Source organism: Rhinopithecus bieti, unplaced genomic scaffold, assembly GCF_001698545.2.
Source record: "Rhinopithecus bieti isolate Rb0 unplaced genomic scaffold, ASM169854v2 scaffold_11252, whole genome shotgun sequence".
In the NCBI taxonomy this organism is placed as follows: Eukaryota; Metazoa; Chordata; class Mammalia; order Primates; family Cercopithecidae; genus Rhinopithecus; species Rhinopithecus bieti.
Genome location: NW_016806895.1, coordinates 782,489 through 809,360, shown reverse-complemented (window position 1 = coordinate 809,360; position 26,872 = coordinate 782,489). Strand labels below are relative to the sequence as shown.

At 48.3% G+C, this 26,872-nt stretch overlaps 2 protein-coding genes across 5 annotated transcripts in view; one reads left to right on the top strand and one right to left on the bottom strand.

Annotated features, from left to right (window-relative positions):
* The window catches only part of PIGH (phosphatidylinositol glycan anchor biosynthesis class H), a 26,307-nt gene extending 9,258 nt beyond the window's left edge, over positions 1 to 17,049 (top strand). Inside the window, exons 2-4 of one of the 3 annotated variants that reach the window (XM_017878598.1) lie at positions 1,118 to 1,327; positions 2,434 to 2,517; positions 16,964 to 17,049. In XM_017878598.1, the coding sequence (XP_017734087.1) occupies positions 1,118 to 1,327; positions 2,434 to 2,517; positions 16,964 to 17,041 (372 nt within the window). In that variant the 3' untranslated portion in view covers positions 17,042 to 17,049. Of the gene's footprint in view, positions 1 to 1,117; positions 1,328 to 2,433; positions 2,518 to 4,996; positions 5,862 to 16,963 lie in introns of those variants that run through there. The other 2 variants (XM_017878596.1, XM_017878597.1) reach the window with 2 other exon arrangements.
* The window catches only part of PLEKHH1 (pleckstrin homology, MyTH4 and FERM domain containing H1), a 56,200-nt gene continuing 36,867 nt past the window's right edge, over positions 7,540 to 26,872 (bottom strand). For both annotated transcript variants that reach the window (XM_017878594.1, XM_017878595.1), the window contains 22 exons: positions 26,705 to 26,783; positions 25,855 to 25,946; positions 23,777 to 23,927; positions 23,402 to 23,544; positions 22,291 to 22,401; positions 21,789 to 21,875; positions 21,274 to 21,435; positions 20,161 to 20,241; positions 19,627 to 19,809; positions 19,137 to 19,245; positions 18,234 to 18,346; positions 17,440 to 17,616; positions 17,008 to 17,105; positions 16,328 to 16,505; positions 15,743 to 15,898; positions 14,581 to 14,681; positions 13,423 to 13,564; positions 11,644 to 11,786; positions 11,416 to 11,545; positions 9,894 to 9,980; positions 9,450 to 9,596; positions 7,540 to 8,137 (listed from right to left, as the gene is read on the bottom strand). In XM_017878594.1, coding sequence (XP_017734083.1) covers positions 7,976 to 8,137; positions 9,450 to 9,596; positions 9,894 to 9,980; positions 11,416 to 11,545; positions 11,644 to 11,786; positions 13,423 to 13,564; positions 14,581 to 14,681; positions 15,743 to 15,898; positions 16,328 to 16,505; positions 17,008 to 17,105; positions 17,440 to 17,616; positions 18,234 to 18,346; positions 19,137 to 19,245; positions 19,627 to 19,809; positions 20,161 to 20,241; positions 21,274 to 21,435; positions 21,789 to 21,875; positions 22,291 to 22,401; positions 23,402 to 23,544; positions 23,777 to 23,927; positions 25,855 to 25,946; positions 26,705 to 26,783 — 2,832 coding nt within the window. In that variant the 3' untranslated portion in view covers positions 7,540 to 7,975. The remainder of the gene's footprint in view (positions 8,138 to 9,449; positions 9,597 to 9,893; positions 9,981 to 11,415; positions 11,546 to 11,643; positions 11,787 to 13,422; positions 13,565 to 14,580; positions 14,682 to 15,742; positions 15,899 to 16,327; positions 16,506 to 17,007; positions 17,106 to 17,439; positions 17,617 to 18,233; positions 18,347 to 19,136; positions 19,246 to 19,626; positions 19,810 to 20,160; positions 20,242 to 21,273; positions 21,436 to 21,788; positions 21,876 to 22,290; positions 22,402 to 23,401; positions 23,545 to 23,776; positions 23,928 to 25,854; positions 25,947 to 26,704; positions 26,784 to 26,872) is intronic.

The window sequence follows — 26,872 nt, the reverse complement described above, 5'->3', positions numbered from 1 at the left end:
TTTTTGAGACGGAGTCTTGCTCTGCCGCCCAGGCTGGAGTGCAGTGGCCGGCTCTCAGCTCACTGCAAGCTCCGCCTCCCGGGTTCACGCCATTCTCCTGTCTCAGCCTCCCGAGTAGCTGGGACTACAGGCGCCCGCCTCGTCGCCCGGCTAGTTTTTTGTATTTTTTAGTAGAGACGGGGTTTCACCGTATTAGCCAGGATGGTCTCGATCTCCTGACCTCATGATCCGCCCTTCTCGGCCTCCCAAAGTGCTGGGATTACAGGCTTGAGCCACCGCGCCCGGCCAAATGCATTTTCGTGGGTTTATCAGGACATAGCTCCCTCCTGTATTCTGCTGAGGGAGTGTGAAAGGAAAAGATTTGGGGTCCTTTTTTTTTTTTTTTTTTGAGACGTCTCACTCTGTCATCAGGCTGGAGTGCAGTGATGCCATCTTGGCTCACTGCAGCCTCCACCTCCCTGGTTCAAGTAATCCTGCTGCCTCAGCCTCCGGAGTAGCTGGGACTAGAGGCGCATGCCACATACCCAGCTAATTTTTGTAATTTTAGTTGAGACGGGGTTTCACCATGTTGGCCAGGATGGTCTCAGTCTCTTGACCTTGTGATCCGCCTGCCTTGGCCTCCAGAAGTGCTAGGATTACAGGCGTGAGCCACTACGCCTGGCTGGATCCTTTCTTTTTTTAAAGATACAGTGTCTTATTCTGGTACCCAAGCTAGAGTGCAGTTGTATGATCATAGCTCACTGCAGCCTTGAATTCCTGGGCTCAAGTGATCCTCCTGCCTCAGTCTCCCTAGTAGCTGGAATTACAAGTGCAAGCTACTGCATTCAGTTGATTTGGGCCCTTAATTTGGAATTTTGGAAAAAAAAGTTTCTGAGATTGCTGTGATGATGGTGGACATTTTGCTGATGGAGGTTTTCCCCAGACCTATCCATTTGTTGTGTGGATCTGTTTCACTGTATACTTTTATAGCACCTCAGAACCCAAATAAAAGCAATTTCCTTTTCCTCCATGCATGTTCCCCTCATCTGACAAGAGAAGAAAGGCTTTTTTCCTCTTTGCCTGGAGTTGACTGGTACCACTTGGTAATCTTACTGCCTGTGTCTGGCTCTCTCTTCAGAACAGCATGATCCTCTCTGCTGCCATCTTCATCACCCTCTTAGGTCTGCTTGGTTATCTCCATTTTGTGAAGATTGATCAGGAGACTCTGTTAATCATTGATTCCCTTGGCATTCAGATGACTTCATCTTATGCTTCAGGCAAAGAAAGCACTACCTTCATAGAAATGGGCAAGGTCAAGGATATTGTCATCAATGAGGCTATTTACATGGTAAGTATTTAAAAGGTAGTATTACAGTCCTCTCTGGAGGAGGTAGCCAGCCCATAGGGTGTTCCCAGATCTATACCGAGCCTTAATACCTAAAGTACTTGATGTCACAGAATTAAACATGAGGATCCTCTGCTCTAGTACTTATAGTACTAGAGTTTTCTTTTTGGCTGGCATGTCTATAAACCATAAAAGTGAGACTTATATGTAAAAGGTAAATCTCCTTATTTTTAGAGATGCAGCAGGTTTTCATGGATAGAGAATTAGCATTTCAACTTTATCTTCAAGACCAACTCCAAAATTATTACTGGCATTTTTTCCTTCTCTTTCTTTCTTTTTTCTTTTTTGGTGAGACCCTGTCTGTTACCCAGGCTGGAGTGTAGTGGCTCAATCACAGCTCACTGCAGCCTCAACTTCCCAGGCTCAAGCCATCCTCCCACCTCAGCCTCCTGAGTAGCTGGGACTACAGGCACGCACCACCATGCTTAGCTCGTTTTTTCTATTTTTTGTAGAGATGGAGTCTCACTATGTTGCCTAGGCTGGTCTTGAATTCCTGGGCTCAAGCCCTCCTCCTGCTGTGGCCTCCCCAAGTGTTCAGTTTAGAGGTTTGAGCCGCTACGCCTGGCCCTGTCTTTTTTCATTTAAAGAACGAGAATATACTTTTCTCCCACTTCAAAAGCTATCAAGTGTTCTACTACTTAACCATTTGTGAAAAAGCGTTGAGCCTTCCCTTAGAAAAAAAGAATGTGGCCAGGCGCAGTGGCTCACGCCTGTAATCCCAGCACTTTGGGAGGCCAAGGCGGGCGGATCACCTGAGGTCGGGAGTTCCAGACCAGCCTGGCCAACATGGTGAAACCCCATCTCTACTGAAAATACAAAAAATTAGCCAGGCATGGTGGCAAGCACCTGTAATCCCAGCTACTTGGGAGGCTGAGGCAGGAGAATTGCTTGAACCCGGGAGGTGGAGGTTGCAGTGAGCCAAGAGTGTGCCACTGTACTCCAGCTTGGGCAACAGAGTGAGACTGTCTCAAAAAAAGAAAAAGAAAAAGAAAAAAAGAATGCAAAATGAGTTTCACTTAGAGTTTGCTATTTGATTTATTTTCTTACAGCAGAAGGTGATTTACTACCTCTGCATCTTATTGAAGGATCCAGTGGAACCACATGGGATAGCCCAAGTAGTACCCGTCTTCCAGGTGAGTATAGAACACTTTTACTGTTCTCCAATTACTCCTCAACCTTTTCAGTAGGAATGTAAATTCCTTTTTTCAGAGTATTGGAAGACAACTGACAGCTGTTTTGAGTGATAATTAGGATTTCAGTTATTTGAGAAGTTCCTCTCTGAGGCAAATATAGTCCTTAAAAATATTATTCATGCATATTTTATTATTTTATTTTATTTTATGAGACAGAGTCTTACTTTGTCACCTAGGCTGGAGTGCAGTGGTATGATCGTCACTCATTGCAGCCCCCGCCTCCTAGGCTCAAGAAATCCTCCTGCCTCAGTCTCCTGAGTACTTGGGACTACAGGTGTGCACCACCACACCTGGCTAACTTTTTTTTTTCTTTTTAGTAGAGATGAGGTCTTGCCATGTTGCCTAGGCTGATCTTGAACTCCTGAGTTCAAGCAATTCTCCTGCCTCAGCCTCCCAAAGTGTAGGGATTACAAACATGAGCCAGCACACCTCGCCTCATGCACATTTTAAAGAGCACAATCAAATATATAGCAACCTCTGCCTACAAATCACTATTCATCTACTTTGATTCTGTCAGTCTACTAATGTACAGTTTTTTAGATAGAAGTCATTGATCTCACATTGTACGCTATTGTGTGTCTTACTTTGTAAATAATATGTATGTGTCCTACAAAGGCCATTATATTTATTATTTTAAATAACTATATTGTATAATATATTGAAATGTCAGTTTATTTAGCCACTCTTACCACCTTTTAAAATCCTGCCTGGAGTTTTTTGTTTTGCTCTTACAAAAAAAAACCACTTATCAGCTGGTGCAGTGGCTCACGCCTGTAATCCCAACACTTTGGGAGGCTGAGGCAGGCAGATCGCTTGAGCTCAGGAGTTCGAGACCAGCCTGGGCAACATGGTAAAACCCCCATCTCTACAAAAAATACCAAAATTAGCTGAGCGTGGTGGCACACATCTGTGGTCCCAGCTACTCAGGAAGCTGAGGTGGGAGGATTGCTTGAGCCCAGGAGGTCAAGACTGCAGTGAGCTGTGATCATGCCACTATACTCAGCCTGGGTGACAGAGATCCACTCAAAAAACAAGACAAAAATTATACAAACATAATAAATTATACAAACATAATAAATTACGAAGTAAATTATCTTAGAGGTAGGTATTTATGCACGTATTTATGTATACAGTTAACCCTGCCTCACTGACCTTTTTCACAAAGGATTTAAGATAGCTAAGCTAAAATATTATTTTGCATTATAATTAAAAATTATTTTATTAAAGCTTATGAATAGTTTTATAGATTTCTAGTGTTTAAGATGGGGCTCTGGAGACTGGACAACATTACCATACTTTGGGGCTTTTGTACTTCTTTTTCTACCATCCTGGCTAATAGTGGATTTAGCTTTTTTAGCTTAATATGTAGGTAAAGGCATTTTAAATAGGTAAATTTGTATCTCTTTAAATGATAGGCTTTTCATATTTCCTTGTATTACCTATCAGTATTTCCTCTTGTTTTAAACTACCTATCTTCTCTATTAGTCAAGAAGAAACTGAATATTATGTATTTGTACCTGTTTTATATATTTTAAGTCTTTATGTATTTTAGGTAGTATACTTTTATTAAATATACTTTCACATATATTTTCCCATTCTGTGGTTTTTCTTTTAATTTTGGTTATTATTACATTTCATTGTACAAAACATTTTTCAATATTTACATATTAAACTGCCCTTCTTGTCTTTGAGGACTATTTTACGTGTAACATTTCTCAAGGGTCCATTTTGTTTTTCCTCTTTGCTTACTCTTAGAGATGGAGTTCATGAAACTTAGACAGATTAAAAAGCTATCATTTGATCTCCCACCTCACACAATTCACAAGCTGGGCTGTGAGCCTAGCTGGGACTCTTCCCAGCAAGGTGTGCTGAGGCCTAAACTTAACTCCCTGAGCTCAGTGCTGTGCCATTTATACCCCTTGATGTGGGTGAGAGATTGAAGTTGCATGTGGGCCCAGCACTGTGGCTCAAGCCTGTAATCCCAGCACTTTGGGAGGCTGAGGTGGGCGGATCACTTAAGGCCAGGAGTTTAAGAGCAGCCTGGCCAACATGGTGAAACCCTGTCTCTACTAAAAATACAAAAATTAGCTGGGCATGGTGGTTCGTGCCTGTAGTCCCAGCTACTCGGGAGGCTGAGACACAAGAATCATTTGAACCCAGGATGCAGAGGTTGCAGTGAGCCGAGATTGTGCCACTGGATGTGGTGGCGAGCACCTGTAATCCCAGCTACTCAGGAGGCTGAAGCAGAACTGCTTGAACCTGGGAGGCAGAGGTTGCAGTGAGCCGAGATTGTACCACTGCACTCCAGCCTGGGCAACAGAGCGAAACTCTGTCTCAAAAAAAAGTTGCAAGTTGATGCATCTCCACTGTACTCCCTTATGTTCACTTTGACTCTGCATTTCTCCCCTTTGGAATTCAGAGTGCTAAGCCCCGGCTGGACTGCTTGATTGAAGTATACAGGAGCTGCCAGGAGATCCTGGCACACCAGAAAGCCACATCAACAAGCCCATGAGCCCCAGCGTTCAGAAGGCCAGCATTGTCTTCCATGGGAGATGACTCTTAAACCATAGGGGCTGGTTTTCTGTACTCTAAACCATCAGGTGGACACAGTCCTAGGAACCATTATCGGTGTAGTGCATCTCAGAGCCATAGAGCAGGTGACTGGAAATCTAACTCAGTGTATTTCCATGTACTGTAGTGTTTTCCTTGTAAGGTTTTGCCTACTTTACCAAAGGAGGGGAGACCTTAAGAATTTTGACACAGTATGTCAAAAGTAATGTCAGCAAAGAACACTTTGTGAAATTGCTAACTATGTTCAGGTTTACTTTGTTGATGATTGTGAAGCAAAACAATGGGAAACTGACGTCAGATGTCTTGAGAAAGGTGTATTTTCCTATTACCCCTTGTGTAAAGTTACAAAAATAACAAGCCCTCCACGTACTGGTTAGCAGGAAGAAATGTCCTACAAAAGGTGAGTCTGTCAACCTAGTGCCTGTGTTCTGTACAGGGCTTATTTACTCTTAATAAACAGATCTTCTTCCAAAACACACAGTTACCTGGTTCACAGATAGCTGCTTTTTATTGACAAACAAGATCATGGTATTTCAGTCATGGTGTCAAGCACATTAATACTTTTCTGTTACTTAGCAATTTTTTAAAATCAGTTCAAAAGCTACTTTTGCCAAGAGGGATGAGACAAAAGGCCACACAGAAATTTGACTTTGGTTTTCAGACACGGGACTCTCATGTTAACAAAGAATAAATAAGCAAATTATTGAATCCTTTGTTTCTAAGGCAGTTTCTTCTGTATAAAATTAATAAACTAAAGGAGGATTCCTGAAGGGTTGGGGAGGAGAGAGGGTGGGGGAAATAGATTGACCCCAAATTCAGTGTGAACACAGCTCCATTCTTGTTTTCCCTTCCTTCGGACTCCTACTTCTCTTTTAAACTCTCTGGGTAGATAATGTTATTCTTATTGGCCTTAGAGACACCCAAGATATTATAAAACCAGAGCTGTTATGTCTGTCACCAGCCCTGCAGGAATTATTCAGGAACCTATGGTACATGTGACTTGTTCGAGGTAGAAATGTCTCAGCTAGATCCCCAAATCCTGGGGTGAAAGGTGTGAACAGAAATGGCTGTAAAACTACTTGCCTTGCACAGTCAAGTACATTTAAGAGAGGCAGAGACTTGGATGTGCTCCTTTTTTCCTCATGCTTGTCAGTTTACAGGGTGAAAGAGGAGAAGCTTATAGCAGCTGAGGTCTTCAGATAAACTAGTTCCAGCCTCACAGTTTTTGCTATGCACAATATACACACATTGTTGGGATTAAGGGCTTGGTTTTGGGTGCTACTGGTAAATATACAGTTTTCAGCACTTTATTGACAGATAGTAAGGCTGCCTTAGACCTAGGAAACAAAACTCAGTTTCTTAGATGTTGGAAAATCAGTGTATGAACTCTTTCATTTTGTTTTTGTTAGGGGAGGGTGTGTCTACACCCTGTCTAGAGGAGACTGTCTAGTCTCCTCTGCACTCAATTAGAAGGTCTGAATTGAGGGGGATTATGGTATTATCAGTAAGGCAAAGGATGCAAGAAACTTTCTTTTACCTGCTACTCGTAGGCTAGGGCAAGTGTCACATACGTACCCTCACCCTCAAACTAATTCCCAGCAGAAGTTTGCCAGAAGTCTTAAGGAGCATATCCAGGCCCACATGCCTGAAATAGTCTTCTTTGTTTCTGACTCATTTTTGGTAGTCTTATAGCAGCAAAAAGCAGAGTGCATTTGCTTGGTCTTTTACAAGAACAAGGAAACAAATGATGGCCCATTATAGTGAACACAGCCTTCACCGAGCCCTGTCCAGTCGTTAAAATGAGACAGGGAGGGGTCAGATTGGACCTACCCCCTGCCCTTGCTTGCACATTGTGTGGTACTGGGTTTGGCCTACAGTCCAGCGTGAGGAAAACAGCTTGAATCTTAGCAGGGATAGCATGTTACCCTGCAAAGACTGCCACAGAAGGGGCTGTACCAATGCGTACATACCAATAATGGGGAAAAGTGAGTCTATTCTTTTTGCTCCAGCTCTGCCAGCACCTTTCCCATTTGGGCAAGGCAGCCCAGTTTAGTGAGTTCTAGGCTTCTGACAGTGTAGGAGAATTGGAAATTTTAGTCCTATCCTGTTTAGCGACGTTCAGAAAACTTCAAGTATAAATAAGACCATATACAATATTAAAAAATTAGCTTCCGGGCTGGGCACGTTGGCTCATGTCTGTAATCCCAGCGCTTTGAGAGGCTAAGGTGGGTGGATCACCTGAGGTCAGGAGTTTGAGACCAGCCTGGCCAACATGGTGAAACCCCGTCTCTACTAAAAATATAAAAATTAGCTGGGCATGGTGGCACGCACCTGTAATCCCAGCTACTGAGGAGGCTGAGGCAGGACAATTGCTTGAACCCAGGAGGCAGAGGTTGCAGTGAGTCGAAATCATGCCTTTGCACTCCAGCCTGGGCAACATAGTGAGACTGTGTCCCCCACCCCACCAAAAAGAAAATTCGCTTCCTTGAGAGTATTAGTGCAGAAAGCCTTTACTTACAGCACTGATGCCCTCAGTAAGAGTGGATCATCCCTGTCTATGTCTAGAATCGGGTAGCATCCAGAGTCATTCTTCTTATGAAAAAAGGAATAAGTGGTTTTAACACTGGGTCTAGATTTTTAAAAGTTGAGCCCTGAAACCTTGTAAGGCACCTAGAGAATAAAGGCTTCACAGACACTAAAATACACATTTCACAGAACAACAGTGGTGGGGGGCTGTTAGACCCATCACAGTAGTATCATACCCTAGGATATATATCTCTAAATCCAGAGGCACTAGTGGTGGTGGAGAATCGGGTAGGAGAAATATTCACAGCAACGTTGGCCCCTTGGTAGCACAGGAAACAGAAGAAAAGAACTGTTGTCCATCCATTTCCCACAGCTGGCAGGCTCCGGGTGGGTTGGTGGGTGGGTTCACAGTTGTGGAGCAATGGTTCATATAGCTGGCCATGATGAAGGTAGCTTCTGCAATCTAAGAGGAGGTCAGAGATGTGAAGGAATTGAACTAGCCTTGGCTTGAATCCTGGTTTTCTCACTTACTAGTCTCTTACACTGAGTTCTGGGGCCTCAGTTTATTTAATCTCTTAAAATACCCACCTGGGGCCGGGCGCAGTGGCTCAAGCCTGTAATCCCAGCACTTTGGGAGGCCGAGACGGGCAGATCACGAGGTCAGGAGATCAAGACCACCCTGGCTAACACGGTGAAACCCAGTCTCTACTAAAAAAATACCAAAAAACAAGCTGGGTGAGGTGGCGGGCGCCTGTAGTCCCAGGCTCTCGGGAGGCTGAGTCAGCGAGAATGGTGTAAACCCGGGAGGCGGAGCTGCGTGAGCTGAGATCCGGCCACCTGCACTCCAGCCTTGGGCCGCACAGAGCGAGACTCCGTCTCAAAAACAAAAAAAAAAAAAAAAAAAAAACCCACCTGGGAGAAAATATCCAAAGAGAACCATTACTGTGTGGTTCAGAGGCCCAGTGGTGTGGGCCCCTGTTGGTCTGGCGATCCTCTGAGATGCACAGTGCCTTTCTGAGAAAATGAGGCCCAGTGTTCTGCTCTGGTTAGCTCTACAACCAGGGAAGGGGCCTTCTTAAGAAACGGATCTGGAGATCCTCCCCTTTGGCAGGGGTGGTATTAAAGCAGGAGTAGGTTTGGCAAACTCTAACTTTAGGATTAAAAAGTGGAGAACAACAGGGTTTCCAGTTAATCACAGGGGAGTCAGAAACAATAAATCAGAACTTAGGTTCCTGAGCCTTTGTAATTGTTATTTTCGCTGGTCAACACTTCCTGTATTGAGTAGGAACAAAGTCACTAAAGCAAAAGAGGTCTTTTTGTGGTCTTCCCCACAACAAGGAAGAGGGAGCACTGTGGGACTGTCCCACTTTTCAGCTAGTGTTGGGTCAGCAGAACCTAGGGGTAACATGAGAGCACCTTAAAGAGGAATCTGCCCTGCCTCGAGGCCTGCTGCAAGGAAGAGAAGAGCACGTAAACACCCAACTGAGGACTGCGTGATGCTGGGGCTTGAGAGAATAAAAAAGAAGAAGTGAAGAACATAATAGTAGCTAGGCCAGAGTTAGTTCCCTCCGAATATGCCCCTTTACCTACTAGCTGAACATTGCTACTGAGATGCTATACCACCTGAACCTTCAGAATACTAATTACAGACAAGACCAACAATTTTATCTGGGCAGGGCCCTTGTAGAGCACTAGCATAACCCCAGTTTCCTTTCTAAGCTCCAAGCCCACCACATCTGGCCAGAGTAGAACGTTTTAGCAGCTGTCAGACCTACCTTGGGAGCAGCCATCCGGAAGATCAACTTCTCAATGTGGCTTTTTCCAGAGGTCTTGTCTGGGATAGATCTAATCACAAGCATGAAGTCATCCCTGCAGCCACCAAAGGTTGTCACTGAAGAGTAGGGGTAAGTGACGTGCACTTGCTGTGGAAAGGAACCAGTCAATTCTGGGGAAACTTTCCACCTGTCCCCTGAGCTAGGAACCAGCATCCCCTGTTTCTTCTAGGCACAGGAAAAGAGAACTCCCAAGTGGTCATAATTTGGAGATCTCCATCTTGAATGTCTACAAGCACTGTCTAGACTAGATGACAGTGGTGCTTGGGCAGGAGTGGGGGTAGAGCAGCCATGGTCACTTGGTTCAGGCTTTTGAGTCCACAGAGGAGAAGAAAGACCATGTTGAGGAATAAGAGGGGTCAGGGAGTAGCCTGCATCCTTTCATACCATAGTGTTGTGGTCCAGGATGCTGACACCATCCTCATTCACAGCAATCCACACCAGAGCATTCTCCTTGGAAGACAGCTGGGCAGGCTGGGGTAACAGAAACAACCCATCAGATAGATCCATAGTTACAGATTTTGAACTATAAGAACTTTCTGAGAAGGAAGGCACATCCAGGGATCTGCTAAGCAGTAATTTCCAGCCACTTCATCTTGGAAAACAAAGATGGTATTTGTACAGCGTATGCAGAAAATAGACAAGGCGGCTTGTGACAGGAGACCCTTGGCCTTGGGGCTCTGGTCACCTACTAACCATCTCAAAGGCAGAGGCGATCATTCTTTTGGTGTCCCTAGCACCCATGTTGCCACAGCACACTGGATGGAAAGCTCTGTGCTACAGAATAGAGGCCAGCCTTGGCCACTCTATTAGGTGAATGGGGAACAGGTGGTTTTCTCCTAGTCTTGGAAACACGGCATTCCACCTATAGTCTCCAAGCTGAAGTGCTTCTGACTTCAGCCAATCTCCTAGGTGCTGTAAAAGAAGTAGGAAAGCAAGAATGCAGTCCCGTGGCTTTAGGCCCCATCAGTAAGGAAGTGACTATTTAGTGGACATTCCTGCAATGACTGATTTTCACTGCCAGGAGTACAGTATAGTAATCCAGAAAACCTCTCTCTTAATCCAAAGAGAGGCAGATAGACATTGGACATGTCGCCTTTTTCAGAAGCTTTTCCCAAGCTCCCAGACCAAGTGGGTCCCCGTTTCATGCCTTTATAACACTTCTGTACATCTCCTTCATAGCACTTGCGATGGCTTATAAATATGTATTAAATATATAGAGAAAAAAATGAATATGATTATTTGATGAATATATATCTCCTGCACTAGATGGGAAACTCCAGGAAGGCAAGGACCGTGTCTGATTTTCTCACCTCCTATAACCTCAAACAACCAGCACTGGACATAGTAGGAGCTCAACTATTTGTTGAATGAATGAATGGCCATTTTCCAATCTGTGGCTTCAGTAAACAGGATCACTGCCCAGCTTTGAGCTGTAATTATCTACAATGTTTATGCACAACAGACACCCAGTGAAGAAAAGTTCCTTCTGAAATTACTGTTGGCCACCTGGCCTTCATACAGAGGTGAAATTAACTGCTGCCTAAGTAATTTGATTCCCCTGTATGCCATGTCAAGCTAGTGGAGATATATTTCTTTAGGTTATACATTGTTCTTTCAATCTTTAAAACAAATGAAAGCACTCTTGAGAGAGCTATTATATCAAGTCTGAATCTGTGTGTGTGAATCAGTTGATCACATCTTTTGGGGCAGTCAACAAAGGACAGATGAAGATAAGCAATCACAGTTCTGCTCTGGACTGGAAATCCAGTAGGCCAGAAATGGTGGAGGGATAGTGACCCCTGGTGGTTACTGGTATGGAGGCAAGGGCTGCAAACTGGTATGGCTCAAACATGAGCAGATGGGGACACACCTAAGGGTGTGGGCAGCTCCTTCCACGGGCACTTACCTGGGCAGCAAAAAGCTTAGCACCAAAGAAAGGCCATTTCCTGGCCACGGTCAGGTAGATGCGGATGCACTCAGGAGGGGAGCAGCCTTGCAATGTTGCCCACTTTGTGGTCAACATATCTGCCAGGTGCCTGGTGTGGGCAGATGGAGAGAAATAGTGCCAATGAAGTGCCAACATGTCTTCATTCCAGCCCTGAGGCCTCCCCACAGTGGCTGCAAGCCTGCCTACCTCAGCTGTTCAGGGGGAGCCCCATGTCTGTAGCGCCTGGGGTAGAACCTGTCTAGGACCTGCTGGAGAAGATGCTGAGCCTTGGCAGGGGATGTGCCTCCAGGGCCTGGCAGGGCAGGCTTCTCCAAGTCCCCATATTCTACCTGTGGTAGAAGCACATGAAGAGACCAGTCAAAATCTGACAGTGGATGGGCCAGGGGGCGCTGTTGAGAGGTGAAATAAACCATTACTTTATTACCCTCTTGGTGGGGTGCTAGTGGATGTGAAAAATACTTTAGAAAAACACTTCATCTCAAGTTTTATAGACACTAGAGAAACAAACTTAGGGCCCTAGAATATTAGAGATCACTGACCAACTTTGATTTTGCAGCTGAGGTGAAGTGCCTTTTCCAAAGACACAGTTAATTGGTAGCACACCAGGGAAAACAGTGTGGAAATTCTGGCTTCCAGTCCAAAAATATGGGCTATAGAATTGAAGATGCTACAGATCCTAGAGTACAGCAGAGTGTTCCAAATGTGGCCTTTGGAGTTGGATACCTGGCACAAATCCCAGCTTTGTGTCCCTGATCAAGTTACTTAAACTCTCTGAGCTTCAATTTCCTCATCTATTAGGTGCGAATAAAAACTACAATGGAGGATGCATATATGCTTAGTTCAGGGCCTCCTAGAGAGTATTCTTATCTTTATAATTATAAACATCAACTATTATTGTTTCCTCTTCCTTTCCAGCATGTAAATCCAGATTCTTACTCTTTTTTTACAATATTTTTAATTTGTAATTTTTGTGGGTATATAGTAGGTGTCAGACTCTCTTATATGCCCCTTTACCTACTAGCTGAACATTGCTACTGAGATGCAACACCACTTGAACCTTTGGAATACCACTTACAGACAAGACCAACAATTTTATCATGGCTCTTATGGGAGCCATGAAGGTATCCCAGATACCTTTGACAAGATGGCCTTCTAAATATAACAGGAAGGAGAGTCCAAGTCTGAATGTGTGTTCCTCTTCCTAATTCTACTTAGAAGGTCTGATGGTTTATAAAGTTTACCACATCTATTACATGACACACATTATCCAGGTATCATACTCAGTACAACCCTGTGGAGGCTGGCAGAGGTGTTGTTGTTGTTGTTGTTGTTGTTGTTGTTTTGTTTTGAGACCGAGTTTTGCTCTTGTTGCGTAGGCTGTAGTGTAATGGCACGATCTTGGCTCACTGCAACCTCCGCCTCCCGGGTACAAGCGATTCTCTGGCCTCAGCCTGCTGATTAGCTGGGATTACAAGCGTCCACCACCACACCCAGCTAATTTTAATTTTTATTGCATTTTATTTTATTTTTTTCAGTAGAGACAGGGTTTCACTGCTCAGGCTGCTCTCGAACTCCTGACCTCAGATGATCTGCCCACCTCAGCCTCCCAAAGTACTGGGATTACAGGCATGAGCCACTGCACCCAGCCAAGTATTTTTGGTTTTGGTATACTGAGAAGGAAACTAAAGTATAGAGAAGTGAAGTGACTTGGCTAAGACCTCACAGTCGGAAGGACTCAAACCCAGTCTCTGGATTCCAAGTCCAGCCATCTGCACGCATCCTGTATCTGTGGTGAGTGAGGAGCTCTGCTCTGTAGGAGTCAGCTGCTGTCCATCCCAGAGACGGCAAAGCTGCCCTCTCCTGAGCACCACAGGATCTGCAGAATCTTTCCTGTGTTTTGGGCTGCATGGTGCATTCATTCTAAGCTGGCAACCCCACTCTCCTGCTTCCTGAACAAAACCTTACCTGGGCCAACAGGGCAGCCATCTCAAGAGCCAATTCCTTGTTGACAGGAAACCTCCCTGCCACTATCTCTCTACTAGTTTGAGAGGCAAGGAGCAGCCGTTCTCGGTCCGTCTCCCCTTTGACTTGACTGCGAAAGTACAGCCTGCAGAGCAGAGAATAAGAAGCCAGGACTCAGCAGGGATCCCAAACAGGGATGAGGCTTTCTCTGGGTCTGTTACCTTTATTTCCAAAAGGAGAAACTACTCTTTTCCCACTATTTATGAGCCTCTTTTGTATTGCCTCCAGAAACATATAACCAAGTATGACACAGAGCAGATGAAGGTCATGCTGATCTCATACCAACAGGAGGGCATGGTTCATTCTGAAGACACCATTAAACTTACTGGATTTAGTAAGGGAAATCTGGTACCTGGAGTTACAGATTAAGGGACTGGGTGAGTTAAGAGTCCAAGAGACTATTGGAAACTATTTGCCTGGAGATATACTGAGATGGAGGGATGGGATTTTCTTACTCAAATTGATAGAAAGTCAGGATGTCTACTTCTGTATTTCCTGGAATTGGTATAGGAGGTACTCACTCTTTAGCTTTAACTAGCTGGAGCTTATACAAAATTTCACTCTCATAAAGTAACACACTTAGCCATCCCATGAGGTTGGTCTATTTTCTTTTCTTTTTTTTTGAGGCAGGGTCTCACTCTGTCGCCCAGGCTGGAGTGCAGTGGCGCAATCTCAGCTCACTGCAGCCTCGACCTCCCGGGCTTAAGTGATCCTCCCACCTCAGCCCCCCTGAGTAGCTGGGACTACAGGTGCATGCCACCATGCCCAGCTAATTTTTGTATTTTTTATAGAGGCGGGGTTTTGCCATGTTGCCCAGGCTGGTCTGGTCTGTTTTCTTGGCAAATGTGTGTGTGTGTGCCTGCGCGCATATACACACACGCACAAGCAGTACAGAGAAGGCTGACAGAAGGCCTGAGCTGCCCAGGGTTTCACAGAGTATCAGCAGCAGAGCCAGCCTGCACCCCGGCTAGTGACTGCCAGGCAGTGTTATATCTGTAGGGCCCTCCCCCATCTGGATAGGCTGTCTAGTCGAGGAGGCGATGGGCTGGCACCCAGTGGCAGCCCTCGTGTTTGGCCCCACCCTCGTGCAGTGCTGAGGACCTGTTCTTGTACATCAGCTTCACGACGCGTGTCCCACCCTCAGACTTCCCGGGGTGCAGCTCCTTCATGGCTTGTTCCCACTTGGAGATGGCATCGCAGATCTTGAAAAGGCAAAAGAAGAAAGTCAGAAAATTTCCTGATAAGGAGAGAAGGGATCAAGGTCCAGCCAGGGCTGGACTCAGAGCAAAAGAGCAAAGAAAACAAAGGAAAGGTCCTCCCACCAGGAGGCTGACCTGTGGAACTTCATGCTTCCTGGACCCAAGGTGGCAGCGGCTCCCTCACAAACAGAGGGAACCCTGGACAGGGTGAGCAATAAAGCAAGAAATCTGCCCTGCTGGCCTCACCAGCTGAGGGGCCTCCCCAGAGGCTAGGCAGCCCCATGGCCTTTGATCACCAGCTCCATTTCCATTCCACTGACTGCTATTCTCCTTTTCAACAAATATGCCCAGAGGCCTACCATGTAACAAAGCCTCACAGACACCCAGACATTGGCAAAGAAGGTATGTGGCATAGTTTTTCCAGGCAACATTAAAAGACCATAGAAGCCTTTGTCCTGTTAAAGACAAGCACAAACTGGAGCCAAATATGCATCAAAGTGCTAGAGCACATTCTCACAAACACTTATCCCCTAGGGCAGTAAGCCCAGACCACAATACAAGATTGACCTTAAATCCCATTCAATGGCCTTTACTTATAGGGGCACCATAAGGACCTGCCTCTTTAAAAGTGTGGTTCAACCTATAAGCATGGCATAGACCCTGGTAGAAAGCGTAAAAGTGAGGTGCTGGGTACCACATGACATCCGGGGGGTCCAGGCATACAGCTGGGAGCCTCTGAGTAGGTGCATGTAGGCAGTGGCTTCGTGGGGCCTCGCTGTCCCTACACTAAGCCAAGAAGAGGCTTTTCTTCTGGATGCTGCACAGCCACTCGAGGGAAGTAGGAGTGTAGCGATCTTATCTCCAGAGACAAGGGCACACAACAGCTTTTTTCTCCCTCTCCAGGTACATTTTAGGATGGCACAGAAATGCTGACTAGGGCAGCACCTTGGGCTCAGCACCAAATGAGCTACCAAACAGTCAGGCACCCATCAAATGGGCTCTTTCCCCACCACCAATATCCCTGAGCAGGGAGGGGCTCAGCTGGCTCAGTGGGAGGCTGTCACCTTGACACTTCCCTGCAGGCAGTGCTCCAGGTCCCTGCCCAAGGGATCGTCCGTGAAGAGGGCAAAGCCAGAGTGGGATGGCTTTCTCATGCCTATCTCCTGGTTCAGCCGCTGGAGGAACTCATCAACCGTGGAGGAGCCGTCAAAACCAACCACCTGAGGCGGGAGAAGGGTTCCACCCCTGAGTGAACTTCCCAAGAGGAGCTCACTAGGGCTGGTGGAGGGGACTGGGTACAGCAGGTGGAAAGGAGCAAGGACAAATACAAGAGGCCAAAGCAAGTTGGTTTCTGTGTTCATAGGCAAAGCGCCAGTGCATGAGGGATATGAGCCCATCCACTGTAAATTTTACTGGGCATACCTGGGTCCCTCCTTTACCAACAATCTTTTGGAGGCCCTTTCTTTTGCCACTTTCTTGGTCAGCATCTCAGCTTCCCTGTTCATGCAATGAGTTCATAAGATCTACTTCTGGGGCGCCAGTGAAGAATCTGCCAAGCCTAAGGAGCCTTAGCATCCACCTGGCCCAGAGGTATTCTCTGGATGATGACGTGAGAAGACTCGGGACAAGGAGCATGCCCAGCTCCTCACCTGATAGGTCCCGTTGGTAAAGTGCACGGGGATGCTGAAGGGCAAGGAGTGGTGGAAGGGGTTACGCAGCAGGATGGACACCACTTCCATGCGTGACGGCCTGGCTTCCCGCTCCCCAGTCTGCAGGGTCCGCTCCACTGCCCGCTGGCAGTAGGTGGCATACTGGCCAGTTTCACTTCTAAAAAGACAGAAGAAGGGAGTATTATGGACTCTGCTCATCCCTGCCACTTTGGCACCCCGGGTCCCTATCCGGATTCAGCCAAGACCAAAACTGTAGCTGGGGCAGGTTGTGAGAAAAGCCCTGAAGACTCTGGTCTGGGGCGTTAATTTGTCATTCAGGACCTTTATATAGCAGGTTGCTGGCATGGATATTTTCTTCCAGAACCCAGAGAACATAACAACAGAATAGCGTTTGCGGACAGTTTGGGGGCAGTGTGGCTTTATGCGAGAGTTGCCACAGTACCTCCATGGATGCACGGATTGGCATGCAGAGAAGCTTAAGCATGCCCAGACCCCCACGTGCCCATTTGTGCACATGGCAATGGGTGAAGTCTCCACCACCACTGAGCGGTTTCAGAGGACAGGAGTGATCTGGTCTGTCCTAGACTCCTCTCATCCCTCTTATTCATGCTGCAGTTGGCAATGCTCAAGTGGCAGAGGAAACGGCCAGGTTCACTCACCTGGGATCTGCATGGCGTTGGAGCTGCTGCTTGACATACCAGAGGAAGTGATGCTGAGGCAGGAAAAGTGGAGCACACAGAGCGAGGAGCTGCCAGCACTGCCAGGGACACAGACAGCGTTGGGTGAGTGCTGGGCCTACAGCACCACCTGTCCTCATAGCCCGGAGTTACAAAGCCTTCAGCACTCTTTCCCCAAACCAGAGCCCCCAACTTGCTGTGGGTGCTGGGACAGCCAGCTTGGTCAGGCTGTGTCCAGAATGCAATCAACCGTCTGTGCACAGACAGCTCAGCTGTACTGATGCAGCTTGGAATACGGAGGCTGGCCACTGGCTGGGCTCACAGTATGCCTGTCCAGTCACCTCCTCCCACCTTTCCCACCTGGCAGCCCTTGCCAATGGCTTCTGTCAGCTGCTCTACCCCTGGCATACCTACCTGCATGAGGGAGTACTTCTGAGGTGGGCGGCAGCTGGTCTGCTTCATGAGTTGGCAATAGATCTCACTCTGCAGCTCGGGGTGAACCAGGCAGACCTGCAGTGCGGTCTGGGCCAAGGACACGTGGTAGTCCACCGAGGCAGCTTCCACCGGCACGTTGATGAAGAGCTGGCAGGACTGGGAGGGAATGGCAGTGAGCACAGCAGACCAGCCTCCCCTGGGTTCGGAGAACTCAGTGGCTTGGCCATTTTCCAAGGGCTCCAGGGAGGTTCAAGTTTACTGACAGCCCTTTCTAAGAGGGAGCACTGCTACTGTTGGAGGGCATCTCTGTTTACTTAAAGGGGCTATGGGCTACTTTGGGGCAGAAGCTTTCCTTTTTAAAATGTTCTCATTACATAAACAAGACAAATTCATTAAAAACAAAAACAAACAAACAAAAAAACAAAAACAGAAAACTCAGACATTCACAAAGAACATGCTAAAATAGGTCCAAATCTCTCAGGTCCAGAAGCAACATAAACCTGGTCTTTCCTGCTTAACTACAGGAGGAGGGGAGCTCCTCCAGAGAGAGTTTTCATTGGCATTTCCCAAGGACTTGTGCATGACGTTCCAGAGCTGCTTCCCTCCCAGTGACAGGATTACATTCCTGCCATCCAGGAAGTGATAGGGACCCCAGGAAGTTTCCTTCCTTTCCTCTCCAGATCCCTCTGTGGGTTGTCCCCAACGGCACAGTTCTTCTCCACCCAAGTATTGCAAGTATCCCAGCGGTGGGCCTGGCCGCCACCCCACTTTACCTTGAAGAGCTTGAGGGCCTCCGTCTGCAAGGCCTCAGAGGGCAGGGTGGTGAGAGAGGCATATAGGCCGTCTTTGCTGTAGCACAGCATGGGGTGCCTCCAGAGCGGCGAATCTGCCCAAAGCACAGAACCAGAGAGCAGGGACAGTTAATACTGAGAGGGGACTCACCTCCCATTCACTGCCATCTTTAATTTATGGGGAAGAGAGTGGTTTATCTGCGACACTTGGGTTGTGCTGGGTTTATCCTCCATAGAGTGTGGGGGGTACAGGTGGGCACTGCAATGAGCACCCTCATATAAGCATGGCCTTCCTCATGGAATGGCAGTAGGGATGAGTGTGCAAGGTTATGGGTGTCTGAGTGCAAGTGGATGTGTGCAGGGGAGGCCTCTTTCTTACTGTGTCAGGTCTGGATGGAGGAGCACATGAATTGGTCAGAAACAAGCCTCAGAGCAGTAGTAAAGGGGTGTGTGTGGTATATGCCATTAATTAGTTCCTCAGGGCCCTGAGAATCAGTAGCAAAACAAAGACTCCAAACAGGTTAGTCCGATCCCAATTTAGGCTTCACTCATTTATTTACAAACTCTAACTATAGATTAACCAGCTACCTTCTTTCCTCAACCCTCTGCCCAGCCAGCAATGCAGCAGGTTGATCCAAGTAAAACATTTACCCAGGTCCCTGGAAAGCCTGCTTCCCAGATAAACTCCCCCAGATGCAGAGTGGTCACCTCAGTATCTCAGCCGGAGACAGAGGGGCCCCGGAGCTTGGATGGGAACTTCCTCTCTGTGGCTTAGATGTTTTAAAAACAGCTTCACAGTACAACGCTGCTTACTTTGGAATCTGGACCAATAGTCACCAAGCTACTACCCTCCGACCCAAGCAGTGGTGGCCACCCTTGCCTTACCTGGGTCTCCTTCACCATCCATCAGTTTTCCAATGAGCTGCTCATAGGCAGTGCCCACCTTGGCACTGCTGCCACCCGCAGCCACTGTGAGGTGGTAGAGCCACGTATCCTGGAAGAGGGCAGAAAGCCATCGGATGGGGACGGGGTGGGAAGAGTGGAGGCAAGAGCTCCAAGGAGGACTCCTTGAAGGGGCCAAGCCCATGTGGGGTTCAGCTAGTTTGGTTGGCATGAGTCAGGGCTACCTGGAAAGACTGAGGATCAGGTGAACATGAACCCAAGTTTCCAAATTTCCGATTCTATCACATGGCCTCAGTGAAGCAATGTTGGTCACTGGGAATAAATTCAGTATAAAGGAGTATTCCCATTCAGAGAATATTAGTTGCCCAAGTGTCCAAAAGGAATAAACTTGAATTTTGAGAAGCTCAGGGGAAAGAGAAGATCAGAATCACAGGTCTGAGCTTGGCCCTGGAGGCCCAGCCCTCTTCCTTACCTTTTCATGCTTGGTGCCAATGAGGAGGTAGGTGGGGCTGTGCTCTGCAGGGTGGATCACCAGGGTGCAGTGGGAGGAAAGCAACCGTCTGGTTCCTCCAGCCTCATAGTCCTCGTCTGAGTCACAGGATCGATCTACTTCCTCTATGTGCGCGTCCCGCACAGGCAGGCAGCCCAGGGGTCGCTGTGGACAGGAGATTTCCATGAATGGGAGAGCCAGTGGGGGACAAGGGAGTCTCCTTTCTCTGAATACATAGGCTCCGTGGAGCTGGGAATGGTGGATATGGACAGATGACAGGATGGGGAGGTGGAGACTATAGCATCCCAGCCAGGCTGGCAGCAGAATGAGGCTTGCTTGGAGAAGCACCAGAAACCCAGACAGGCAGAATCTCACACTCTGGAGGGATCCAGCCAACTGGTTTTGTATTTATCATGGGGTTACGTGGGGTAGGGACTTTCACCAGTACATGCAGCGGCAGTCATATGCTTCAGGGGAAGCAGGAGAGTGGGTATTGTGAGGAGGCTGAGGAAGTACCTTGTCCTCATGGCTCCGATAGTAGTAGAAGGTTTTTCCAACAAGAGCGCACCAGACCAGCTTAGAGTGGCCATGTTTTACCTGTAAGACAGACATGAACTGGCATTATGAGAAGTAGGTGACTCTAGAAGTAAATCCAGCACTGGCAAAGAGAACTAGGTGACTCCAGAAATAAATCCAGGACTGGCAAAGAGAAGCCACAGAGAGACAGATTTGACCTATGGTAGAGATGGAGATGCCATTCGGGCTCCCTACTAATGGAACCACCCCTTTCACAGTGAGGGTGCCATGGTGCCCTGTGGCACCCCAGCCATCATGGGCTATTCAGTGACCTATGACCTGCCATGAAATGATTAGCCAGACCAATCAGATGTCCCCTCCAGGCATATGAAAATGGGAAGAACTTGCTAGGTGGCAGAGGCCACAGTTGTCAGGGTGCTGGGAGGGAGGGAGGGAAAACAGCGGGCTGAAGCCCTTGGGCAACCATGCATCATGAGGGAACAGAAGCTGCACACGGGTGGAGGAGAATGACATAAACAGACTGAACGAGAAGCAGAGGCACAGAGCGAGCCTGCCAGCCCTGAGCTTGCTAAGTGCAAGTCGCTTTGGTTCCTGCTGGTGTTCTGGTTTAGCTAAGGTACTTCCTTGTCAACTTCCATTTTCTTGGGTTTAACAACTGCTTCTCTGCTCTTTTCAACCAGAAGAGCCCTAATAAAAATGTCTTTCAGGCAGGCCTGGGATACTTTAAGCTTTAAGTCTTTGAGGGGCCATACGTACCTCACCCAGGTCTCTTCCTCCCATTATTAATACTGAGGCGGGTACAAGGTGTGGGTGACAGCCCCTAATGACCTCAAAATGGATACAAGATAATCCCTTCCCTTCTCTGTCTTGAGAATATTTGTTCCAACAACCCTGATTTGTTTCCAGGGAATCACTCACCATCACCTTGTGTGGCCAGACCACGTTTGAGGGCTGGCCAGCGAGTCACTGTGAGGAGGCTCCCAGAGAAAGGAACCCCGTATAAGGGGGACCCCACCAACCTCGGCACCCCACTCCTCGCTCCCCTGACTCGCAGGAGGCACACGTTCCTGCCCTATCAGCCCCACCCTGTACCTTGGTCAGCCAGCCCTTCACGGTGGGCTTGGTGCCACCCCGAGGCAGAGCTGGAGGCCCGGTGGCCTGCACCTTCAGCAGGCTCTGGAGTACCCGGATCCACTCCTCCAGCAGGCTGGGTGAATCGGCTGTCAGGTAGTAGGTTTTCTTCTCAGAGATGAGCTGTGGAGGGCAAGATGTGGGGGCGGGGCAGCACGCTGGGAGAATGGAGTAACCGGGACCTGGCTCTGAGGTGGCACCTGTCCCTGAACCCAAGGGACCGGCCTTCTGCCTGCCCTAGTGCTCCCTCCTTTCTTTTCCTCCTCATCTTTTCCTCCCTGTCTGTCCTTCCTTCACTCCATCTCTCATATTCTGTCTCCTCTTCCTTTCTTGTACTCACAAGTTAGGATCACATCCAAATGTTGATCTGAAGTCTTTCATTCATGCTCATTTGGCCCCATCTTTGTCTCACTCATAGCCATATCCAAACCCAGCACCTCTCTGTCTAAAATACTAGCAGCTAGGAGCATGCTCACCTGAAACGTCTGTGAACCCTCCCCTCGAACAATTTGGCAGCGGGAGTTCAGATCCACTTGGCCTTGAGGTTTCCGGATGACATCACTCTGTACAGAAAGTATTGGGGAGGAGAGCCACTGAATGTGGAGCCTTTCCGGAGCACCTCATTTACGCTCAGCTCTTCCTCCAGGTCCGAAGCAAAGGGAAACACGACTCCCAGCATTCCGGCTGTGTTATGATGGGTGACTTATTCTAGATTCTGGTTATAGCTAAATGGAACCTTAATCAGGAACATGGATCCTTCTGAGAACCTCCCCATTTCATTCTGAGAACTCATGGCCAGGCTTAGGTCCCCAAGTGTGGCTCAAAGCTTCAGGTGTCCAGTGAGGTTGCCTCTCCCCACCTGCCAGACCTTTGCTCTCTGGCCTTGGGCCACATTCCCCCTCCTCCATCCCATCTGACATAGTCCAGGGTGTGACGTGGAGTCCTTTCGACTGCAGTGCTGGGCAGGGAGATTCTCACCGGGGACTTGTAGTACATAATCTGTCCCTGTCTCAGGACAAACCAGCGCCTCTTCCACGTCTTCACCCGGCTCCCCATTTTCAGCAGGTAGCCCGACTTCTCCAGTGACTCCTGAGGGGTGGAAGGGTGTAGGGGGAAGATGAAGAAAGGGGAAATCACTCAGGGCTCCCAGACATCACACAGGTCCAAATGGTCCAGCTGCCTCACTACTCTGTCATCAATGAAATACAAAATTATTGAGTACCTACTCAGTGTATTTTCAGAATACCATACCCTGCTACAGTTCAGGGAGGACTAAATAAAACATGGGTGGTCCTGCCAAGGAAGGGCTCCCATGCTAGCTGGGGAAGACCTCACTATGAGAAGGTAGCAGAGCAGGGGCTGCTAGAGGGAGAGGCTGGCCAGCGAGAGCTTCAGGAGAGAGCCGGCCCTGAGCTGGCCTTGTTAGGACAGGTCAGCCACTCCCTCAAAGACAGACGAGGAAGAAGACCATTCCAGGCAGCACAGAGCAGGGAGAGGGCAAGGCAGGTCTGGGCAACCATGGACACATCAGCCAGGCGGGACTGGAGGGTCATGGAGCCAGGGAGATGATGGGGCAGTAGAGAGGTGTGAGCAAGGGATGGGGAATTACATCTGGATGGATGCTAGCCCTGGCATATAGTGGCACAGCTTGGAGCCTCAGGCTTCTCATCTATAAAATGGGCTAATGACCCCAAGAGGATTGTGAGGACAAATGAGACAATGCCTGGAAACTGAGCACAGTGCCTGGTGCCCTCTAAGAGTTCAATAAATGTTAGCTTGCGTTAGCATTCCAGGTGATAAAACAAAGTCATATATGGAAAACTCATGGGGCCTGGTGGGCCACAGCATACTCTCAGTAACTAGCCATTGCTGGTATTCCAGGAGCTCTCTGGGCTCCCTCCTTCCTTCCTCATGGGGTCTGTGTCTGACTCCATAACTGTACACCCCCAGCCCACGCTCCCTGCCCCCATCCCCCAGCTCTAGGGACCCCTCACGTCAGGCGGCTACTGCCTTTGTCTTGTGCTGAGGGTCCCAGCAGCCTCTGCTGACATTCTGCTCCCACCCTGCCCCTGCCCGTTTCCCGGCTCACCCCGCCCAGGCCCAGCCCGTCGGTGGAGTAGGATGAGGTGCGCTGCAGTTTGTGCTCAGGCTCTGAGTAGTCACTGTCCAGCGAGCAGGCGTCTGGGGGGATGGCGTAGTCACCCTCCGAGCTCAGTGAGGACATGGAGACACCTTGCCGAGGGAGGAGGAGTCAAAGCCTGGGTCCCACACCTCCCCAACTCACGCAGTCCAGGAGCTGCTGAGCCTTGACCACCCACCCGGGACCCGCTCTCTGGGGCTGGGGGTGGAGCTGCTGGGGGGTTACGAGCTCAGATCAAGTGGGGATCCCCATGTTCAAGTGCCCATGGGAAGAGGTGAGGGGCTCCTTGCTGCTGCACCCTACCCCTGCTCCTCTTCTCTGTACCTCTCTTGATGGCCCGGGGGCTGCCTAGTCCACTGGTCTTCCTAGACTCAGAGCAGGGAACTGAGATTCGGAAACTCGCCTGAGAGCTGCAGTCATCGTCGGACCCAGAGGACTCGTCCATAAAGGGCATGTTGCTGATCTGCGTGGCTCTCTGCAAGACAGGCCCCTCCCTCACTGCAGCTCAGGCTGCAAAACAGTCCTCTCCCACCCTGCAGCTTGCACTCCTGCTCCAAGCGCCCATGGTGTGGCCAACCCCCAGCCGGGACTCTGAACAGACAACTGTCCAGTGTAAGGTCCCTCCTGGCCTCACTCCTGTGTCATGACCTCCATGTTTCTCAGGCCTCCCTTCCCACACACCATCTTCTGTGGTCCCCAAAGCAGCTGCCCATCACGACTGAACGCCTGCCCACTGTAACCCTCACTCCTTGCCACTAGGGGGCCCAAAAGCTACACCACAGACCGAGTGTGCCATGCAAGCTTTAAAAATGTGTGGGGTCGCAACAATCAATGATTGCATCTCCATTGGCAAACATTTAAAGTGACTGACTAAGTGTTGGTGAGAGTATGGGGAGAAGATGAGGAAAACGAAACTCTAGTGTGTAAGGCATTTTTAGAAGGTAATTTGGCAGTACCTGTCAAAAATTAAAACATGCATATAATTTGCCCAGAAATCCCACCTCCAGAACTCTGTCCTACAGAAATATGTAGATGTAAGTTCACAAAGACATATGTGCACAGTGATGTTCATGGCAACATTCATATTAGAGAAAAATAGGGACACAGCCTAAATTATCATTGGAGGAAAGCTTTAGGTATTAATAGTTACGGTGCTTCGATACCAAGGGTACTGGACACCTGCAGAAGGCGCGGTGGCTCAGGACTGTAATCCCAGCACTTTGGGAGGCCAAGGCAGGTGGATCACGATGTCAAGAGATCAAGACCATCCTGGCTAACATGGTGAAACCCGTCTCTACTAACAATACAAAAATTAGCTGTGCGTGGTGGTGCGTGCCTGTAGTTCCAGCTACTCGGGAGGCTGACGCACGAGAATTGCTTGAACTCGAGAGGTGGAGGTTGCAGTGAGCCAAGGTCGCACTACTGCACTCCAGCCTGGTGACAGAGCCAGACTCCGTCTCAGAAAAAAAAAAAGGAGGAGGTAGGGAAGGAAAACCTGACATGTGGTTATTCACATGGTTAGGTGAACAAGCAAGGCATAGAACGACATGTATATGAGCACCTTTTGTGTGCACACAGGAGACAGTGAGAATGTGCTGCATATTTATAAATGCATCAAAAGGCCTTACTGAATAAACACTAAACATTCATGATAGCTTCCTCTGGGCTTACGAATTAGGGAAAAGCCATGTGAGAGGAAATTTCACTTTTGGTTTTTTATTCTTCTGTAAAAAATTTTATCAAGTATTACTATTATGATTCACAAACCAATAACAGAGACAAAAATGTGTATGAAAATATTGCAATTATATCTGATTTTTGTTTTTAAAATGTAGTGACGTTATGGGAATATAAGTTGGAATATACCTAAATAATTCTAGAAGGAGCCCTGCTGCCCTCTGGGACCTGGGGAGTGGGGCAGACATGAGAAAAGAGGGGGAGGCCCATACAGCGGGCATAGGCTTAACCTTCTTACCTTGTCCACATTCATACTGATTCAAATTTTGTAAATGTGGAATTTTATAATCACAACATAATAAACAATAAAACAAAATGACACATGTGGGCTGAGCTCCCTGGCCAGGGTAACTATGTGTAGAAGCCTGGCCCTAGCGGGCAGGGGGGAGGGATTGCATTGGGAGTTATATCTGATGTAAATGACGAGTTGATGGGTGCTGGTGAGTTGATGGGTGCAGCACACCAACATGGCACAAGTATACATATGTAACAAACCTGCACGTTATGCACATGTACCCTAGAACTTAAAGTATAATAATAAAAAATAAAATAAAATAAAATAAAATAAAAAAAGCCTGGCCCTAGAGCCCCGCCCCAGTCATTGGATGATGAGGCCAGGGGCCTTTGCTGATGAGACACCCCCTATTTGTGCAGCAGTTTCTTACCCCCTTCAGTGCTGTGTAGACAGGCACAGTGACATTCTTGTAGACCAGGCCAGAGAAAGACCCAGGGGAAGCAAGGGCAGGAGGGCTTGAAGCTGAGCAGGGAAGAGAGGAATGAGATTACTCAAGGGCATAACCCAGGAAGAGGTGTGGGAGAAGCAGAGAACTGGGCAGATGGCATTGCCTCCAGGAGCAAGTCGGTGACAGATCTCAAGAGGGGGGCCAGGGCTCTGTTCATCTTCTCCACCTTGACTCACTTTGGGGACCATGATCTCCATGTGGTAAAGGATCCCTCACAATAGAATCCAAAAGCCTTACCCTTTAACCATTTTCTCCTTCATGACATTTGCACAGTGTTCCACTATTGCAGATGTGAGTTACAAATCATGCGGCTATGGGACCATCCCACAGCCCTCCTTGTGGAGATTTGGTGGCTGGCTGGAGAGAAGCCAGTGAGTGGGGTCCATGTAAATCAGAACACTTGGGACTCCTCCCACCCACGGCCCTGGCACTGCAGAAGGGAAGCCTGTGCAGGTGGGAGGCTGGGCTGGAGGCCCCCTCTCAGATCCCTTTCAGCTCTGTGACTGGCTACTTCACAGAGTGATGTGATGTAGCTGAACCTGTACGACTTCCCTTTCCCTCCTAGGTGGGCCTTGCTGTGATTTCACCTGAACTTCACCTGCTGGGGAGGGGAACAGGGTGCCAGGCAACACTGGCCCTGGGTGTTGCTTGAAGTCTTCTCCTCCCCGCTTGCCCACCCTGCCCACCCTGGGTGTTTGGTGCCTCCAAGCCTCACGTGGGGACTCACTGTAGGGGAAAAAATGTGCCCTAAGTTCCCACATATGGAACTCACCGCAGCAGGCAGTATTGCTTCTGGGAGACACGTCTGAGAGCCGCATGCCTGATGTGGCCACAGCATAGATCCGGCTCTCCTGAAACAAGAGGTCCTAGGAGGGTCAGGGCCCAGCATCATGCCCACCCCACCCCCTCCAGGCATGTGCAGGAAAAGCATGGCTTTGGG